Below are 21,393 nucleotides of genomic sequence, written 5' to 3' on the forward strand. Positions count from 1 at the left end.
CCTCTGGGCAGCCCCCGACACTTATCCATTTCCTTGCAATTCCAGTGTGCATTGATTGGAACACACTTGGCAAGCTCAAGCGTGATGTTGTCTGTGGACAATGACAGCTGTACATAACTGCAAACCACTGTTGTTTACTGCCATGAGACAGACACTGCCAGAATGATGAGAGTAGGTCTAAGGGGTGTGAGGTCAATTTGAACAACAATTCCTCTGACTGATTGTGGGCTGATATAATCAGATTTTTCCTCTATGAGCCCTACGGCTAATTGATGGTGAAAGACAAAAGGTGCTATGAGACTGTCTTTTTTAATAGGTGGCCATGTGAATGCAGATTCAAAGCATGCTCTCCTTGGATTGGGGGGGTCCCTACCCAGTGTAGCCCATCTCTAGTGTTTTCTCCCTATTTCCCGGATCTGATCAAGGGACAGTGCGTGATCCCGAGGATAGTGGAGTCAGAAGCACCCTTACGGTGCATTAACCCTATTTTCGGCATGCATTGTCCTGGACCCCAGACCCCCTGCCTTGTCCCCAGGTCCGGCACTAGGGATGAACCACAAGAGGTTCATCTGCGTTATGCGTGTATGTGAGTGTGGGGCCCTGTTGTGTTGTATGTGTGTGACAACGTTGTCCACTGTGCTTTTAACTAGTGGTGCTTGGAAAATTGTCCATTTTGCCTTTTTATATATTTTTTGCTAATCAGTGAATTTTTTCTAGTTTAAAATCCCGTGGTTGGGCCTCCCTATGCAACTTCTGTTTTGCGAGGTGACCTGTAGGGGTCCCCTCCATATTGGTTTGTGGATTGTTATTCAGTTGCGGAGGTACCCTGTCCAAAGGACGTATCAGGTTAACAAATAAAATAGACCCTAAGTAATTGGGTCAAAGCCCCCTACCTAGTTTTTATGTGTGTGTGTGTGTGTGTGTGTGTGTGTGTGTGTGTATGTATGTATGTGTGTGTGTGTGTGTGTATATATAAAAATTGCACACGCATACAGTGTTTACATCGACACATAGTGGCCATTTTGGGGAAAACTGGGCACCGCTGTCCCCACCCTACAGTGGCACTTCCATTGTAGTAAAGTAGTTACATTAATTAATTCCAGAGCACCTTAGTTGACAGCTGTGTGTGGATAGAACTGGAATTTTTATCCCAAACGTGATTCGTTTTTCTTATTTTAATGTAGGGACAAGACCTTTTGGCCAGAAGCTCAGAGCTAATTTATTCAGGAGAACTGACAAAGATCTTCAAACAAGGCAAAAGCCAGCAAAGGACTTTCTTCCTCTTTGACCACCAGATGGTGTTCTGCAAAAAGGACTTGTTACGCAGAGACATTTTGTACTACAAGGGCCGGATAGACATGGATGAGATGGAATTTACAGACGTTGAGGACGGAAAGGACAGGGACTTCAATCTGAACATTAAAAATGCTTTTAAAATGGTAAATAAAGAGACTGAAGAGGTCCATTTATTTTGTGCTAAGAAGCCAGAGGACAAACAGAGATGGCTGCAAGCATTTTTGGATGAGAGAAAGCGTGTCCAAGATGACAAAGATATGGGTGAGTACATCTGTGACGTGTCTTAAAACTCACTTTAGGGGGAATTGTCATTAGCTAGAATCAAATACTGACTTCTGTAAATGAGTGCGCTACTCTAATCTGGATGGGAAACTCCTTATACAGGAAAGATAGATGAATTGTCCCCATTTGAAAGATAATTTTTTTTTTTTTTGAGTGTTGAAATCTTGACCAACACATTTCGAGGTTTTGGTATATTGCCTTCATCCCGGCTATAAACACATTTTATAAAACAAAGAATATCAGAACAAATATTTAAATATGAGTTAAAATATGTAGGACAATGTTATATATAGTGGATATAAAAAGTCTACACACCCCTGTTAAAATGTCAGGTTTCTGTGATGTAAAAAAAATGAGGCAAAGATAAATAATTTCAGAACTTTCAGTTGCATCCTACAGCAAAAGCCATGGTCCGCAGAGAGCTTCCAAAGCATCAGAGGGATCTCATTGTCCACTTCACGACCGGCCACTGTATATATACGTCATTTTTTTAAAGATGGATATCTCGGTAACGGCAGCAGCTGCTGCCACAACCGAGGTATCCATCTTTAGGGCCGGCGTTTCTGTACACGATAATGGTGGTCTTTGCGGCGGGTTCGCCGCGAGATCACCATTATCGGCGGCGGGAGAGGTGCCACCCCCCCTCCCGCCGCTCTCCCGCACCCTCCGCCGCTTACCGGAGCCGTCGGTAGCGGCGGAGGAGATCGGGACCTGTCACCGCTGAGGTACTGAGACGAGTGAGGCCAAGATGGCCCCCACCCGTCTCTATACCATGTGACGGCCGGAGCGACGTCATTACGTCGGCTCCGCCTACTTCTCTTAAAGGCACAACTTTTTTTGTGTCATTTTTTTAAACGACTTTTTTTTTTTTTTTTTTTTTTTTTTTTGCATTTTAGTCTAAATATGAGATCTGAGGACTTTTTGACCCCAGATCTCATATTTAAGAGGACCTGTCATGCTTTTTTCTATTACAAGGGATGTTTACATTCCTTGTAATAGGAATAAAAGTGATCCAAATTTTTTTTTTTTAAAAACAGTGAAAAAATAAATAAAATAAAGTAAAATAAATAATAATAAAAAAAAAAAAATGTTTAAAGCGCCCTGTCCCGACGAGCTCGCGCGCAGAAGCGAACGCATACGCGAGTAGCGCCCGCATATGAAAATGGTGGTCAAACCACACATGTGAGGTATCGCCGCGACCGGTAGAGCGAGAGCAATAATTCTAGCCCTAGACCTCCTTTGTAACACAAAACATGCAACCTGTAGAATTTTTTTATACGTCGCCTATGGAGATTTTTAAGGGTAAAAGTTTGACGCTATTCCACGAGCGGGCGCAATTTTGAAGCGTGACATGTTGGGTATCAATTTACTTGGTGTAACATTATCTTTCACAATATAAAAAAAAAATTGGGCTAACTTTACTGTTGTCTTATTTTTTTATTCAAAAAAGTGAATTTTTTCCAAAAAAAGTGCGCTTATAAGACCTCTGCGCAAATACGGTGCAAAAAAAAGTATTGCAATGACCAGGAGAAGGGTACAAAAGAATTTCCAAGACATTAGATATACCATGGAAAATATGGCACAACAGTGACATTACCAAGAACTGGACTTCCCTCCAAAATTGATGCATAGACCAGAAGAAAACTGATCCAGGAGGCTGCCAAGAGGCCTACAGCAACATTAAAAGAGCTGCGGGAATACTGGCAAGTACTGGCTGTGTGGTACATGTGACAACAATCTCCCGTATTCTTCATATGTCTGGGCTATGGGGTGGGGTAGAGTGGCAAGACGGAAGCCTTTTCTTACGAAGAAAAACATCTAAGCCCGACTAAATTTTGCAAAAACACATCTGAAGTCTCCCAAAAGCATGTGGGAAAATTTGTGTTCTGGTCTGATGAAACCAAGGTTGAACATTTTAGCCATAATTCCAAAAGATATGTTTGGCGCAAAAGCACTGCACATCGCCAAAAGAACACTATACCCACAGTGAAGCATGGTGGTGGCAGCATCATGCTTTGGAGCTGTTTTCCCTTATCGTCTTTCAGGACAGCACTTAAGAGAGTGACTCCTCCCCTTGCCAACAGGAAACGCCTCTTCCACCAAACTTTAAAAGGAGGCTCCTTTCCACACATTGTCAGTTTTTGTGTTTCCTCCGGAGGGAACACTTCGTGGGAAGTCAGGGCTCTCAGGTGCTGTCCTGGGAGCTCAGGTTTCCTGGATTTCCATCAAACACTTTTTTACCTCATGAGAGCTGTTCCTCCCATTCCACAGCTGAGGTGAAGTGCTGCTGGCTGGGCTCCCTCTCCCTCTTCATATGGGCTCAGGGTGAGTCCTTACTGTGCACCTGTGGTGAGCATCCTTGGGTATAGGACAGGTTGTCTCACTGGGATGGTTTCTTCTTTTGTCTCATGGCAGGCCAAGAGCTCTGATCCAGTGGCAAAAAGAAAATGTCCTTCATGTAAATCCAAGCTACCTGAAGGATGGAAGAAGACGTTATGTCAAGCTTGTATTGATTTGCTAGTTAAAGAAGAAGCTTCTTCCGCTTGCAGCGACTTGATTGCATCGGTTAAAAAGGAACTTGATGCGACTATTCAATCATTTCGCTCTTCCCTAGCAAACCCATCCCTGAGTCAGCCTACTACCTCACAGTCCTCCCAAGGCTCACTTATAGTCCCGGCGATGGAGACTGAGGCATCTCCTACCCCAGAGGGACATTCCCCCTCTCAATCTGAGGATTCTGATGAGGGTGAGGAAGGAGAAAATTTACCTTCAAGATTTAAATTGTCTTTAGAACAGGTAGATGGCCTGTTAAAAGCAATCTATACCACACTGGGTCTGGAGGAGGAAAGAAAGGAGTTATCTCTGCATGATAAAATGTATGCAGGGCTTAGCGAGCACAAAAATCGCAATTTCCCGGTACACTCTGTTATTTCTGAAGCTATTAAGAAAGAGTGGGCAGAGCCAGAGAGAAAGCCTTTCTTTCCCAAAGCCTTAAAAAGGCGTTTCCCTTTTGATGAAGATCCAGCGGCGGTTTGGAACAAAAACCCCAAACTAGATGCCGCGTTTTCCAGGTCTCGAGGTCTACAGATTTGGCATTCGAGGACATGGGGGTGTTGAGAGATCCCATGGATAAAAGGATGGACCAGCTACTAAAGAGGGCTTGGCAATCCATCATGGGAAATCTTAAACCTACTATGGCAACTACAGTGGTATCCAGAAATATGGAGTTCTGGTTAGAGCAACTTAAGGCCCATATCTCAGCAGACTCACCAAAACAAGAAATTTTGGATTCATTTTCAACTCTGTCTGCCGCTGTCGCATTTATATCTGATGCTTCAGCGGAATCAATTAAAATGACAGCTAGATCTGCTGCCCTAGCCAACTCAGCCAGAAGGGCTCTGTGGTTGAAAACTTGGCCGGGGGACGCGGCATCCAAAAACAAGCTGTGTGGGATACCGTTCCTGGGTGACTTGCTTTTTGGACCTGATTTAGATGCGGTTCTAGATAGAACTGCTGATAAAAAGAAGTCTTTTCCCATCAAAAAGAAAAAGCAGCCAGTTAAACTGTTTTTTCGTTCCCAAAGGGCTCAAGAACAAACCAAACCCCAGGAGAAAAGAAAAAATTGGGCATCGCAGAAGGGTAAAGGCAAAGGAAATGTCCTTTTCCATCCTCCTGCAGCCTCAGGTAAAGCACAATGACTTGTGCGTACCAGTGGGGGGAAGGCTTCAAAGTTTCCTTCCCCTTTGGGCCAGCATGACAGAAAGTCTATATATTTTGGACATGCTGTCCCAAGGTTACAGGATAGAGTTTTCGGATCGCCCGCCAGAAAGATTCTTTGTAACAAACCTACCAAGGGATCTAACAAAGGCTCTGGCCATGAAGAACCTTTTAAAGGATCTGAGGCACCAGAGGGTAGTGATACCAGTATCCCCAGAAGAACAGGGTCAGGGTTTCTATTCACACATCTTTCTGATAAGAAAACCATCCGGAAACTTCCGTCTTATCCTCAACCTAAAACCCCTGAACAAGTCAGTCCTATACAAAAAGTTTTGTATGGACTCAATTTTCACGGTCAGAAACATTCTGACAAAAGATTGTTTTATGGCATCAATCGATCTGAGGGATGCTTATCTTCATATTCCTGTAGCACCTCAGTCCCAGAAGTTCCTGAGGTTTGTGGTGAATATGGGCAAGGAGATTATACATCTTCAGTTCAGGGCCCTTCCCTTCGGCCTGTCGTCAGCTCCTCGTATTTTTACGAAGATAATGGCGGAAGCTCTCGCCCCTCTTCGACTCCAGGGGATTGCGGTAATTCCATATCTGGACGACCTCCTCTTTTTTGCCCCATCCAGGGAAAAGTTGCAGGAGGATTTGAACAAATCCCGCAGTCATTTGGAGTCACTAGGGTGGATAGTGAATGTTTAAAAATCAAATTTCATCCCAGCTCAGCAAGTACTGTTTCTGGGTTATTTGATAGATTCAGTGGAGCAAAAGATTTTTCTCCCAGAAGAGAAAAAGATCAAGGTCCAAAGGGTAATAACGGCACTACAAACAAATCAACTGATTTCAGTCCGAAAAGTTATGTCGGCTCTGGGGACATTAACCTCTTCAATGCCAGCCATCCAATGGGCAAGGCTGCATTTCAGGACCCTCCAGAGGTTCCTTCTAAGGACATGGAACCACAGGACGGAGAGTTTGGATACAAAAGTAAAGATTCCCACCAGAGTCAAACGTTCACTTTGGTGGTGGAAGAGTCAGGTGGTACTGCAAAGAGGTCTTCTTTGGTCTTTTCCGACCGGGAAAGTGGTCACAACAGACGCCAGTTTGCAGGGATGGGGGGCCCACATGGGTCAAGCCTTAGCGCAGGGAACATGGTCCCAGTTCGAGGCCCAAAGATCCTCAAATTGGAGAGAGCTGAAGGCAGTTGCCCTAGCATTAGCTTTCTTCTCTCAAAACCTCATAGGTTGCCATGTCCAGATTTTGTCGGACAATGGCACGGCCATAGCCTACCTGAACAAACAGGGAGGCACAAGAAGCAGGGCCCTTCACTTACTGTCAGTAGAGATTCTGGAGTGGGCGGAGAACCACTTACTATCTCTATCCGCAGTCCATCTAAAAGGCACATTGAACGAAGTGGTGGATTATCTGAGCCGACAAAAAGTTCAGGAATCAGAGTGGAGTCTGAACAGGAAGGTGTTTGCATTAATCACCAGTGTTTGGGGCCTTCCGCAGGTAGATCTGTTTGCTTCAAAACAAAACACGCAGCTCCCGAATTTTTTCTCCCTTCAGAGAGACATTTGCTCTCAGGGGATAGATGCTCTGGCACATCCGTGGGATTTTCACCTAGGGTATGCTTTTCCTCCATTCCGATTAATCCCTCTAGTGTTGAGGAAAATACTGAAAGAGAGAGTATCAATCATTTTGATTACTCCATATTGGCCAAAGAGAGCTTGGTTTTCCACGATTCTGCAGTTGGCAATCAAACCATGTTGGCATCTCCCGCTCAGTCAGAATCTGTTGATTCAGGGGCCAGTGCTTCATCCAGAGGTAGGCAGGTTAAAGCTCACTGCCTGGTATCTGAGGAGCAATTAATGAGAAGCAAAGGCTTTTCAGAATGTTTAACTGCTACGTTGCTTTCCAGTAGGAAAAAGGTAACCAGGGATATTTACGCCAAAGTATGGAAAAGTCTATGTTTCTTTCTGTCATTCAGAACATAGGGGGGTTAAAGACCTAGTTTCAGTGCTGGAATTTTTGCAAAAAGGTGCAAACAAGAATCTGGCGGTCAGCACTCTTAAGGTGCAGGTGGCTGCCTTGGGAGTTTATCTGGAGAGATCCTTATCTTCAGAAACTCTGATCATGAGATTTTTCAAAGCACTTTCCAGGTCGAGACCGGTACCGGTGAAGCATTTCCCAAATTGGGATCTCTCGGTGGTTCTGCAGGCTCTGGCAAAAGAACCATTTGAGCCTTTACAGGCCATATCCCTAAAGAATTTAACTTTGAAGACTATTTTTCTGGTCGCAATTACTTCAGCAAGAAGGATTAGTGAACTGCACGCCCTATCAGTAAAAGAGCCTTTTTTTGTCAGTTTTTCCTGATAGAGTTGTCCTTAAAGAAGATCCGGGGTTTTTGCCAAAAGTGGCAAGCTTTAGTAACAGGTCTCAAGAGATTACTCTACCAACCTTTTCTGCTAACCCTTCGGGTGCAAAGGAAGAGCAGTTTCACAATTTATATGTAAGACGTATCCTATTACAGTATTTGGAAGTAACAGGAGGGTTTAGAGTTTCAGATTCATTATTTGTTCTTTTTTCTGGAAACAAGAAAGGCCAACAAGCATCAAAAGCATCATTGGCTAGATGGCTTAAGACAGCTATTTCTGTAGCCTATTCTCAAATGGGTTTATCTTCCCCGCTGGGAATTAGGGCTCATTCAACAAGAGCGCAGGCCACTACATGGGCAGAAAGAGCTGGTGCCACCCCAGATCAGATTTGTAAGGCGGCTACGTGGTCAAGCTACTTAACGTTTGTCCGTCATTACAGACTGGATCTCCTATCAGCAGGTGATCAGGCTTTTGGCAGAAAGGTTCTGCAGGCTGTGGTCCCTCCCTAGGGGGGTAAGTCTCTATTATCCTCTCAAGTGCTGTCCTGAAAGACGATAAGGGAAAATTCAAGTTAGACTTACCGGTAACTTGTTTTCCTTGAGTCTTTCAGGACAGCAGCATCCCGCCCTATTGTTTTTACATATATATACTGTGACTAATCATATCTCGATTATGTGTTCCAGTTTGGGGCCGGAGGTTCTCTACTACTACTGACAATGTGTGGAAAGGAGCCTCCTTTTAAAGTTTGGTGGAAGAGGTGTTTCCTGTTGGCAAGGGGAGGAGTCATTCTCTCAAGTGCTGTCCTGAAAGACTCAAGGAAAACAAGTTACCGGTAAGTCTAACTTGAATTTTTCTTCAGCTGGAACAGGGGCCTTAGTCAAGGTAGAGGGAATTATGAACAGTTCCAAATACCAGTCAATATTGGCACAAAAACTTCAGGCTTCTGCTAGAAAGCTGAACATGAAGGGAAACTTCATCTTTTAGCATGACAATGACCCAAAGCATACATCTAAATCAACAAAGGAATGGCTTCACCAGAAGAAGATTAAAGTCCAGCCCAGACCTGAATCTGATTGAAAATCTGTGGGGTGATCTGAAGAGGGCTGTGCACAGGAGATGCCCCCGCAATCTGACAGATTTGGAGTGTTTTTACAAAGATTGGGCAAATATTGCCAAGTCAAGATGTGCCATGCTGATACTCATACCCAAAAAGACAGTACTATAATAAAATCAAAAGGTGATTCAACAAAGTGTTAGTTTAAGGGTGTGCACACTTATGCAACCATATTTATTTTAGTTTTTTTATTTTACTTTCCTCCACCTAAAAGATTTCAGTTTATTGTTAAACTGAGTTGTACAGTTTTTATAGGTCACAATGAAGCTGGAAAAAGTTCTGAAATGATTTATCTTTATCTCATTTTTTTTTTACATCATAGAAACCTGGCATTTTAACAGGGGTGTGTAGACTATTTATATACCCACTGTAAATCCACGATAACCTTTTTATGCTGGGTATGTTTTATTTGATCTAGACAAAAATGCAGTCAAGAAATATGTTAATCATGTGTTCTGCTGCAGTAAGACCTCATCACCAGTGATCCCAGTTCTGTTCCCTACCTTGGCCAGCGCAAAGTGGGAAACTGTAGCTATTCCTGCTGAATACTCTTTAATGTAACAGAGAGATATAATTCAGTGGGGATGTACAGTGCCCTTTAGGATGCACATGATAGGCATGTAGAAACATGGAACTGTGTAGATATCTCGCTGTAGGAGTGGCATACATGTAAGTAGGTGGGTAAATCTTCTTACTAGTATTCATCTACACCTAAAATTTTATATATATATATATATATATATACACAGTATCTCACAAAAGTGAGTACACCCCGCTTATTTTTGTAAATATTTTATTATATCTTTTCATGCGACAACACTGAAGAAATGACACTTTGATACAATGTAAAGTAGTAAGTGTACAGCTTTTATAACAGTGTAAATTTGCTGTCCCCTCAAAATAACTCAACACACAGCCATTAATGTATAAACCGCTGGCAACAAATGTGAGTACACCCCTAAGTAAAAATGTCCAAATTGGGCCCAACTAGCCATTTCCCCTCCCTGGTGTCATGTAACTCATTAGTGTTACAAGGTCTCAGGTGTGAATGGGGAGCAGGTGTGTTAAATTTGTTGTTATCGCTCTCACTCTCTCATTCTGGTCACTGGATGTTCATCATGGCACCTCATGACAAAGAACTCTCTGAGGATCTGAAAAACAGAATAGTTGCTCTACATAAAAATGGCCTAGACTATAAGAAGATTGCCAGGACCCTGAAACTGAGCTGCAGCATGGTGGCCAAGACCATACAGCAGTTTAACAGGACAGGTTTCACTCAGAACAGGCCTCGCCATGGTCGACCAAAGAAGTTGAGTGCACATGCTCAGCGTCATATCCAGAGGTTATCTTTGGGAAATAGCTGCCAGCATTGCTGCAGAGGTTGAAGGGGTCAGCCTGTCCGTGCTCAGACCATACGCCGCACACTGCATCAAATTGGTCTGCATGGCTGTCGTCCCAGAAGGAAGCCTCTTCTAAAGATGATGCACAAGAAAGCCCGCAAACAGTTTGCTGAAGACAAGCAGACTAAAGACATGGATTACTGGATCCATGTCCTGTGGTCTGATGAGACCAATATAAACTTATTTGGGTCAGATGGTGTTAAGCGTGTGTGGCGGCAACCAGGTGAGGAGTACAAAGACAAGTGCGTCTTGCCTACAGTCAAGCACGATGGTGGGAGTGTAATGGTCTGGGGTTGCATGAGTGCTGCCAGCACTGGGGAGCTACAGGTAATTGAGGGAACCATGAATGCCAACATGTACTGTGACATACTGAAGCAGAACATGATCCCCTCCCTTCGAAGACTGGGCTGCAGGGCAGTATTCCAACATGATAGAGACTCCAAACACACCTCCAAGATGACCACTGCCTTCCTAAAGAAGCTGAGGGTTAAGGTAATGAACTAGCCAAGCATGTCTCCAGACCTAAACCCTAATGAGCATCTGTGGGGCATCCCCAAATGGAAGGTGGACGCGCAATGTCTCTAACATTCACCAGCTCTGTGATGTCATCATGGAGGAGTGGAAGATGACTTCAGTGGCAACCTGTGAAGCTCTGGTGAATTCCATGCCCAAGAGGGTTAAGGCAGTGCTGGAAAATAATGGTGGCCACACAAAATATTGACACTTTGGGCCCAATTTGGACATTTTCACTTAGGGGTGTACTTACTTTTGTTGCCAACGGTTTAGACATTAATGGCTGTGTGTTGCGTTATTTTGAGGGGACAGCACATTTACACTGTTATACAAGCTATACACTCAATACTTTGTAGCAAAGTGATAATAAAATATTTACAAAAATGTGAGAGGTGTACTCACTTTTGTGAGCTACTGTATATATGTGTGTGTATATAGGCACCCTTCATCTTCAAGGGGGCACTGGCATCATTTTGACAGCATAGTATTTCATTGTAATATAGTTACTGACGGCGCTATATAAGTACCTGAAAGAAAGAAATAAATAAATAAATAAATAAATAAAATACTAGGGTCACATTTTGTATGTATTCTGAATTTCCTGTGTGAGTTGTATTCTGGAGTTGCCATTATTATTTATCCTGTGGCTGCATATGGTTACTTCACTGTTTTTATGTTGGCCTGCTGGTAAAATTTGAGACCTCAGGAAACAGATAATAGTTTGGAGAAGGAGGGATGTTGATGCTATCCCAGAGACCTTCATAGCAAGATCTGTGCCCAGTGGTCCTATTTTAAAGGCTTGTTCTCTCACACACACACTCACACACACACACTCACACAAACACGTAACATGCATTGGGTTAAGTTGTGTTGTCAATGTTTTCATATGGACTTTAATTGAAACCTGCAAATCCATCCAAAATAGGTTTTTTTTTTTTGTTTTTTTTTTTTGTTTTTTTTTTTACAGCGACAAAAGTTTGAAAACCTTGCATTGTTTCATGTCCATGCAATTCACTTGTAATGGAAATTTGCAGCCAGATGCGAAAGCATTGTTAAATCGTAGTTGTATTTTGGTACAGGGCAAAAAATGTATACGTTATAGCAGGCACCATAGTTTTATTACTTTTAAGGAGCCTAACAATTCTTTCCCAGCATCGTCTGGGTCAACAAGCTCCTGCATTGCATTGTCTGATGTGAAGGGGTTGTACCTTGAACTGGTTTCTAAATCAAATCTTGTGCAACTTGGAGCTCCCAGAATGTGGTGGAGGATTTAGTTAGTGACAGCGATGGATCCAGACACCAGATAGTATCCAAGAACAAACCACATCCCTAACAAAGCTGAGTGCACAGATGCTGCTTAAAGAACCATGACCCCTAAAATAAGATTCCATTGAAAGCTAAAAAAAACTGTGAAAAAAAGAATGAATATCACATTAAATGTTACTTAGAGATAAATATGGAAAGTTTCAGGAGTTTATCAGAACTGATATATTTTTGAGAAATATTTTCAGTTATGGGGGTAGATATTTTACTAACCGCAAGATGCGCTTTATTTTATAATGCAGTAGATATATAGATACTGCAGCCTTCCCAATTGAGACTGATAAGATATGGGTTCAACTTGGGTACATAATGTCATACACGTTTTCCTTTTTTTTCTTTTTTCCCCGGGGGCTGGTTCACACCATAGAAATGCAGTCTGGAAGCGTTTCTGCATACGTGTTTTTGATGTGGTTTCCCCCCCCCCCCCTTTTTTTTTCTTTTTCTTCACCTGTGGGTTTTTTTTTTATTTAGGTGCTTTCCAGTGCATTTGTTTGTGCATTTTACCCTGTTCCAGTAGAGTTCAGTGCAGAAAAAATGCAGCATGTTCTTTTTTTCTGGAACTGACTGCACTGATGTGAACTATGCCATTGGAAACCATATAACCTACTATGCGTGCGTTTTTTGATGCAGAAAAAAAAACACACTGGATTGCACGTGTTGTGAACCAGCCCTAATACGGTTTCTTTAATGCGTTACATAGTAAGCATTGCATACCAGGTTAAGCTGGAGATTAACTGCAGTATTTCTTTAAAATTCTCATGATTTAATACATAAAAAGAAATTATAATGTATTTTGAATGGGTGCACAAATTACTTTTGTAAATTAGACCGAAAAAGTCATTTTTTAAGTACCATGCATTATAGTTCTATTACTTATACCAATTTGTAGAATCTCTCTCTGTTGGCCGTATGTGCTCATGCTTGATAACTGCTGAGCTAAAATATCAGCTGCAGGTTGTTCTTAGTCATATCCGACAGTTAGGCTTGGGTCAGCCAAAAACCTACTACTTAGATATTTAAAGCAGGATCAGGCGATTTAAGAGTTCTGTCAGGAGGGAATAATGAGGCTTCTAATGGAAATAATTATAACACAAAGATTTACAGATTTCTTTTAGATGATTTCTGAACATCCCAATCCTTGGTGTAAAACTGTATTCCATTGTAAAGGTAAAAAATCCAGCCTAAGAGAAAACAGAAGCAGCTACAGACACTGACCACAGTGGAGGGAGTAAGGGGCCTGCATGTATTGAAGTGGTAATAAAGGTTAATGACAAGTATTTTTAGAAATGCTGCCCCTCCCCAACCCATGTTGCATAGCCAGTATAAAAAGGATCAGTGTAAATAAGCTCCAGTCCTGTCAAGTGATGCTGCAGCTCCCCTGTGCAAGGGGCACTTAACAATGGCTCTAAATTCCCAGAGCCATGATATAACCCACCAGCTCCTATTTCCCCATCATTGTCGGTGCTTCTTCTCCTTCTCTGCAGTCACTGCTCCATCCTGATCAAATTCAGTCACTCTTCAGCAGTCCACCTGTACCATGGCTGCTAAATACTATTGACAGAGGTGATTCCTCCGTCCATGTTGTTCAGCATGGATGGGGCAATTGGTTGATTTTCTCTAATTCAGCCCACGGTAGGGTTGCCACCTTTTCTTCAAGCCAAACCCGAACACATTAGCAGCGCACAGCAATTTTTTTTTTCAGTAGTACATTAAATTCATTACCTCTGTACAATGCAAGGCAATCTTTATGTATTTATGTAGTATACACTATACATATATTTTGTGATTAAATAACATTTCTAATCATATGGAGTTAATCACAAGAGTCCCCCTTTACATCTGAGTCAACAAAGTTGACACTCTTGGCTTACAATTGCAGTGAGCAACCCTGCTGGGTAGCCGCAGTCTGGGCCAGGGGTGGACTGATAACTCATGGGGCCTCCAGGCAATTGAAGATCATGGGTCCTCCAGGTTTAAAGATGGCTGTCTCATGGGAGCCAACATTAATGTGGCAGGCCGAAGGAGTGTGGTGGGTATGGTGGGGGTAGTATGTATAGGAGAGGAGTGTGGAGGGGATGGTGGGGCAGTATGTACAGGAGAGGAGTGCGGAGGGGATGGTGGGGCAGTATGTACAGGAGAGGAGTGCGGAGGGGATGGTGGGGGCAGTATGTACAGGAGAGGAGTGCGGAGGGGATGGTGGGGGCAGTATTACAGGAGAGGAGTGCGGAGGGGATGGTGGGGGCAGTATGTACAGGAGAGGAGTGCAGAAGGGATGGTGGGGGCAGTATGTACAGGAGAGGAGTGCGGAGGGGATGGTGGGGGCAGTATGTACAGGAGAGGAGTGCGGAGGGGATGGTGGGGGCAGTATGTACAGGAGAGGAGTGCGGAGGGGATGATGCCAGCTGGATGTATGAAGTGGTCTGGGGGGTGATGCACCTGGGGGGAGTTGGGGGCTGAGAAATAGTGATGTATATAAAAACAGAAGCTATTGTACTCATCCACTAATATTTACAAAAGTTCAACAGTGAAAACTGCCAGCTCCTAGCACTCTGTATGTACAGATGATGTGAAGGTAATGTATGACCATTCATAAATCCCTGTGTTATCCAAGCTCTGTACAATCAGAAGTTTACACTCTCCACTTACACACAGGGTTAATGAATGGTTATAAATGACTGCACATATCTGGACTGAGGATGGGGGATGTTTGTATAGAGAGACAGAGGTGTGAGGCTTGGAAGATATGGTTCAGACACACTTCAGACCAATCCTCCTGTCACCTTAACCCTTCACAGCAACTCCTGCAAAACCAATCCTGTCAGTTTTCCACCCTAGGAGACTCTGACAAAAACTCTCAGCTCACCTCTTCCCTGCATGTAGTGTGAGCAGCGCCAGCCCGACATTATCTACTCCTCCGACATGATCTCCTCCTCAGCTCCGCCTCCCGGGTTCTCTAAGCACACCGCACTGGTGATCGGGGGGGGGGCTGTTAAGGAGCCGGGGGGGGGGGGAGACAGGAATGAGCTTCAGATTCTAACACACACACCAGCACATTGTATTTATGGAGAAGCAGTGACACTGCTGCTGTCTCCACAGTGACAAATATGCTAATGGAGTTCCCCCTGCCTGAATGGTCTGTCCGGGTTTCAGGGAGTCTGAAAACCAGGCAGATGATTCAGAACCCGGACTGTCTGGGTGAATCCCGTACAGGTGGCAACCCTAGCCACGGGCTGAACGAGATGATTGAGCTATATATGGCTAGCATAACCATGATATTGTGTGCTCTTTGCAAAACTCAGAAGGAATGTGAACCAGTGGCAGTGGTATGATCATGGCTGATGATGTGACAGTCACACGCAGCTTTTGTCATTGAATATACCTAGTGTCTCTGCGGGAGTCAGCAGCTGGTGGGCACTGTAGAGTCTGGGGGGGGTCTCCTCATAATCCCACTGAAAGCAGACAAGATACCAGTTTATAAACACAACCAAACCACCGCTAGGCATTCATGCTCTAATGCACCAGAATGTGAACTGTCCATGGGTCATATGTGTGGGGCTAATGATAGTGATGATTGGAAGTCCATAGCCCAGTAATTTAAGTAGCCGGAAGTCAGATAAAACACAGTTTATTCCAACAATAAAACCACAATAAAAACAAGAAGAATCCAGAGGTGGATCCAATCCTGGCCTGCAGCAACAGAGGTTTGCCGGAGGGCCCTGATGACGAGGGGAAACCTGCGTATACTGGGAGATCTGGATGGAGGACAAATCCTGGCAAGCGACTACACTTCTGCTTCCTGTTCAGCTTCCTGTTGGTGGATCAACTGATCCCTGTGTTCCAGCCACGCTGTTTCCAGTGACCTGTGCTTCCCCGCTTTTCGATCGCGGCGGGTGGCTTTACCACACAGGATCTGTCTTCTATCCAGATCTCCTGGTATATGCAGGTTTCTCCTCATCATCAGGGCCCTCTGGCAAACCTCTGCTGCTGCAGGTCAGGTTTGGATCCACCTCTGGTAATGCTGTTCTACATACAGCTCTGACTTCTTGCAGTTTTTATTGCCGTTTCATTGTTGAAATAAACTGTGTTTTATCTGACTTACGGCTACTTATGCCACTGGGCTCTGGGCTTCCAATCATCACTATCATTAGACCAACACATGACCCATGGACAGTTCACATTCTGATGAATTATAGCTTGAGTGCCTAGCAGTGGTTTGGTTGTGTATAATCTTTTTCCCATCATCCCTGAGGACACTTTGTGGCTGCCCTGCTTTTTTGTGCCCATTACCATCTCTTGTGCTTCAGCTGTCATCATGACACGCACTATCACGTGTTGTGTAGCAGGATACCAGCTATTAGCTTTTTGTTAGCCAGAAAATTGTCCCCTGTGACCCCTCTAATTCCATTTCACTTTTATTACTGTGGCCTGACTTTCAGTCTCATAGCTAAACTCCACCAACTGCCATTTCTCAGTGGTCAGTAAAGGCTCATTCACTAGAGAATGAAATAGCAGTTAGCGGAACTTGGTCATAAATTCAGAGGAAGTCTTTTAGGAACGTGTTTTTATTAAGGCTGGTTTCACACGGATATTCCGTTTTTTTTGTTCAGTTCAGTCACTTTTTTTTTTTTTTTTTTAAATATGGATCAAAAATGGATATGGATGTCAATTTTTATGTCCAGTTTTATATCCACTGACATCCGTTTTTTACAAAAAAAAAAAAAGTGACTGAATTTCAAACACTATATATAGCTGTTTGCTAAGGAGGGGGCCAGAAAGCCGGCTGACGCGTCCTTAACCAATGAGTCATCAGCTGTCAGCAAGGTTCCCCACTGACTGAATGTAAAAAAAAAAAATTGTTGGCAAAGAAAAAAAGTGAAAAAAACAGCATGGGGTTTCCCCCCCACTCCCAGGCCCGTCTAGTCTGGATTCGGAGGGGACCTCAAACGCCCCTAGCCCCACCCCCTCACCAAAATGTTTTTAAAAAATGGCGTGGGGCCCCCAAAATCCATACCTGACCCTTATCCCAGCATGCGGCCTGGCAGGTCTGGAAAGGGAGGGGACAAGCATTACCACCCTTTCCTGAGCTGTCGTCCTTCATGCTTGGATAAGGGCCTGGTATGGACCTGGGGTGACCCCGTGCTATTTTTTATTTATTTATTTATTTTGCCGTCAATTATTTAGATTTTTTACATTCGTCTCTCTCGCACCTCAAAAGCAACTTGCCTCCATGTTGATGGGGACAAGGGCTTCGTCCCGACATCCCTGGCTGGTGGTTGTCAGGGGGGCTTATCGGAATCTGGGGTCCCCCTTTAACAAGGGGGCCCCCATATCCCGGTCCCCCCTTTGTTAATGGGTATCGGGTACATAATACCCCTACCCATTCACCAAAAAGCAGTGAAATGTAAAAAAAAAAAAAGCCGGTTTTTGACAATTTCTTTATTAATAGCTCTGTCTTCTCCCGATGCCGTCCTCTCCACCGCTGCCGTCTTCTACTCCTGCCGTCGCCTCCTCCCGCCGCAGTCTTCCCTGATGCCTTCTCTCCCGCCACTGTCTTCTTCCTCGCCGCTGGTTACCCACTAAAAAAAAATTAAAAATCCGCTGTTCTTCTGCTGCCGTCTTTCTCTGTTGTGTTGTTGCCCGCTGTCTAGCATCTGTTATATAGCCATGGGGCGTGGCCATCACATGACGTCACCCAGAGAACACTCCCCCTGTAATGTCACAAGGGCAGGCGCTCCGTGTGATGTCATCAGAAAGCCATGCCACATGGCTATATAATAGATGCCAAACAACACAATGGAGGAAGATGGCAACAGAAGAACAGCGACTTTTTAATGTTTTTTAGCAGGTAACCGGCCCCGAGGAAGAAGACGGCAGCGGGAGAGAAGGCTTTGGGGAAGACGGCTTTGGGGAAGACGGCAGAAGAAGATGGCGGCGGGAAGAGAAGGTGTCGGAGAGGACGGCACCGGGAGAAGACAGAGCTATTAATAAAGGAATTGTCAAAAACCGGTCCTTGTGGGGTTTTTTTTTACATTTCACTGCCTTTTTGGTGAATGGGTAGGGGTGTTATGTACCCGATATCATTCACATAGGGCGGGTGCCCGGGATTCTGACAAGCTCCCCACCCGCAGGCCCTGACAACCACCGGCCAGGGTTGTTGGGAAGAGGCCCCTGTCCTCATAAACATGGGTGCAAGGTGCTTTGGGTGTAAAAAGCGAGCAAGACCCCCCCCCACCCTTACTGAACCATACCTGGCCGCATGCCCTCAACATGCGGTGATGGGTGCTTTAGGGGAGCTCCACCCCCCCAAAGCACCTTGCCCCAATGTTGATGGGGACAAGGGCCTCTTCCTGACAACCCTGGGCTGTGGTTGTCGAGGTGGGCTTATCAGAATCTGGAAGCACCCCCCCAGATCCCGCCCCCCCCCCCCCCCCATGTGAATGGGTATCGGATACATCATACTCCTATCCATTCAGCCCAAAAAGCAGTGAAATGTAAAAAGAAAAAAACTAGGCCCGGTTTTTGACAAGTCCTTTATTAAAAAAAGAAACCCCGAGCTGTCTTCTCCCCCAATGCCGATTACCCGCCGCTAAAAACTAAAAAGGACGCTCTTCTTCTGGGGCTGTCATCTTCTGTTGTGTTGTTGCCCGCTGTCTGGCATCTCTTATATAGCCATGGGGCGTGGCCATCCAATGTCACTTGGAGAGCCCGCCCCTTGTGACATCACATGTCATCACGAGGGGTGGGCTCTCTGAGTGATGTCATCTCATGGCCATGCCCTATGGCTATATAAGAGATGCCAGATAGCGGGCAACAGCCACAACGGAAGAAAGCAGCTTTCAAATAATTCATTTATTTATTTTGCTTTTAGCGAATAACCGGTGGCGAGGAAGAAGACCGCTCCAGGAGAAGACAGCTCAGGGCTTCTTTTTTTTTTAATAAAGAATTTGCCAAAAAACCCCTCTTGGTGTGTGTTTTTTTTCTCTAACATTTCACTGCTGTTTGGGGTGAATGGGTAGGGGTAAGATGTATCCCATACCCATTCTCATAGTGGGGGACCGGGATCTGGGGGCATAAAGGGGGGCTTCCAGATTCTGATAACCCCCCGCTCGCAGACCCTGACAACCACAGCCCAGGGTTGTCGGGAAGAGGCCCTTGTAACCATTAACATGGGGGCAGAGCCAAAAGCACCCATCCCCCCATGTTGAGGGAATGCAACCTGGTATGGTTCAGGAGGGGGGGGGGGGTTACTCGCTCGTCCCCTCCCTTTCCTGACCTGCCAGGCTGCATGCTCGGATAAGGGTCTGGTGTGGATTTTGGGGGGACCCCATTCCATTTTATTATTTTCCGTTTTTGGCATGGGGGGTCCCCTCCAAATCCATACAAGACCCAAAGGGCCTAGTATGGACCTAGAGGGGGACCCCGCAGCATTTTTTTTCGCTGTCAGCAGGGAACCCTACTGACAGCTGATGACTCATCAGGCGTTAAGGTCGCGGTGGCCGGCTTCCCAGCCCCCTCCTTCGCAACCTGCTATATACAGTGTTTAAACAGAAAAATAAAAGACGCAAAACACTTTAAAAATTGCATCACAAACACAGCACTTGCATTTTTTGGTGCAATTCTATTGACGTCTATTACATGCAAAACTCAGGGAAAAAACGTACCGCACCCAAAAACGTACCGACCACAAAACACATAGATGTGAACGTGTACCATAGGAAACCATGTTAAACTGACTGTAGTGCGTTTCTGCAAAACGCACTAAAAACGCATAAGTCTGATCCTAGGGTAAGTGAGCTGGGAATCTTTTTTTCTTTTATGACCTGAAATGACACAACTCCCACACACGTCCATGGGAGTTAATTGACTTAATTAGGATTTTTCCAAACAGTCCAGAAACCGTGTCCAGATTTGGAGAGAATGAATCTGTACATGACAGTAGTGTGAACACTTAAATCTTTACTCGCTACTTCATAAAAGAACCCCCCTTTTTGGCAGGTGTGTGATTCATCCTGGCACGTTCAGCACACGTGGCTCATCTGTTCCGTTACAGAATGGTAAAAGTTACTGATAAGATGATTTCCATTATTGCACTGGAGCATCATTGTGCTTATCAGTATAACTATATATGTTCACATCTATCATACTGTAAGCGTTGTCCTTTCCTTTCATTTTACTCATACACAATGATGATGGATCCAGACACAGCAGACAGGTACTAAAATTAGCTCAGTACAGTACATGGATAATATTTGTATACGGTACTTCTTACCAAAAGCCATACAGGAAGACATTGCTGGTGATCAGTACTATGTAGCAGGAAGCCAAAATGTGAATTTTCCATAGATGGCCTTTTAAGATGAAACTTTATAAAACCTGGTGAAAAAGTGACTTCAAGTAAGGGCTGTTTTTTGGCCTAGGCCGACACTTTGCGGGAGGCGGCGCATGAGAGAAAGCCCCCCCACCCGTCTCCCTGATTCCCGGCTCCCACGGTCACCCCCCGCACACATGCAGCCCACAGCGGCCAGCTTGCTGTAGCGGCGCCGCTGTGTATGAGCGTGCTTGGCAGAGTGTGGGGGGCGCGTGACTCATGCCCCCATAAGCGGGTGGTGACTGGCGGAGGTGGAGCCTTATGCTCTGCCTACCCTCCTCCGCACTGCTTTCCTTCTCCTCAGCACCGGGGCGGGGTCTGGCTGTGACGTCAGGAGGAGGAAAGAGAGATGAGCACAAGGGAAACCCCCAGGACAGCAGCAGGTAAAATTTATTGAATAAATTATATCAGTGTAATGGGCACAGTAGCAGCATTTGATGGGTACAGTGGTGACATTTGAGGGCACAGTGGCAGCATTTGATGGGCACAGTGGCTGCGTTTGATGGGGCACAGTGGCTGCGTTTGATGGGGCACAGTGGCTGCGTTTGATGGGGCACAGTGGCTGCGTTTGATGGGGCACAGTGGCTGCGTTTGAAGGGGCACAGTGGCTGCGTTTGATGGGGCACAGTGGCTGCGTTTGATGGGGCACAGTGGCTGCGTTTGATGGGGCACAGTGGCAGCGTTTGATGGGCACAGTGGCTACGTTTGATGGGCACAGTGGCTGTGTTTGGCACAGTGGCTGCGTGAATTTTTTAGTTTGCGCCCCCCCAAAATTTTGAGCACCAGCCGCCACTGGCATGTGCAAAGTGCTCCATGCATGCTAAAATCAATGCAAACCCATTAAACTGTCCAGATTTAGTGAAAGTGCATTATTATGCAGCTCATGATGTTGCAATAAAGTGCTCCATCAATGCTGAAATCAATGCAAACTCATTAAAGAGGCGTTCCACCCCCCCCCACCCCACCCGGAAAACATTAAAACTCAGCAGCTACAAACAC

The 21,393-nt window shown here is 44.9% G+C and overlaps 1 protein-coding gene across 6 annotated transcripts in view; it reads left to right on the top strand.

Moving 5' to 3' along the window:
• SPATA13 (spermatogenesis associated 13) overlaps window positions 1-21,393 on the top strand; it is a 149,109-nt gene that overhangs the window by 118,328 nt on the left and 9,388 nt on the right. For all 6 annotated transcript variants that reach the window (XM_073613426.1, XM_073613427.1, XM_073613429.1 and 3 more), the window contains one exon: window positions 1,185-1,557. In XM_073613426.1, coding sequence (XP_073469527.1) covers window positions 1,185-1,557 — 373 coding nt within the window. The remainder of the gene's footprint in view (window positions 1-1,184; window positions 1,558-21,393) is intronic.

Source organism: Aquarana catesbeiana, linkage group LG02 (assembly GCF_042186555.1).
Source record: "Aquarana catesbeiana isolate 2022-GZ linkage group LG02, ASM4218655v1, whole genome shotgun sequence".
Taxonomy (NCBI): Eukaryota; Metazoa; Chordata; class Amphibia; order Anura; family Ranidae; genus Aquarana; species Aquarana catesbeiana.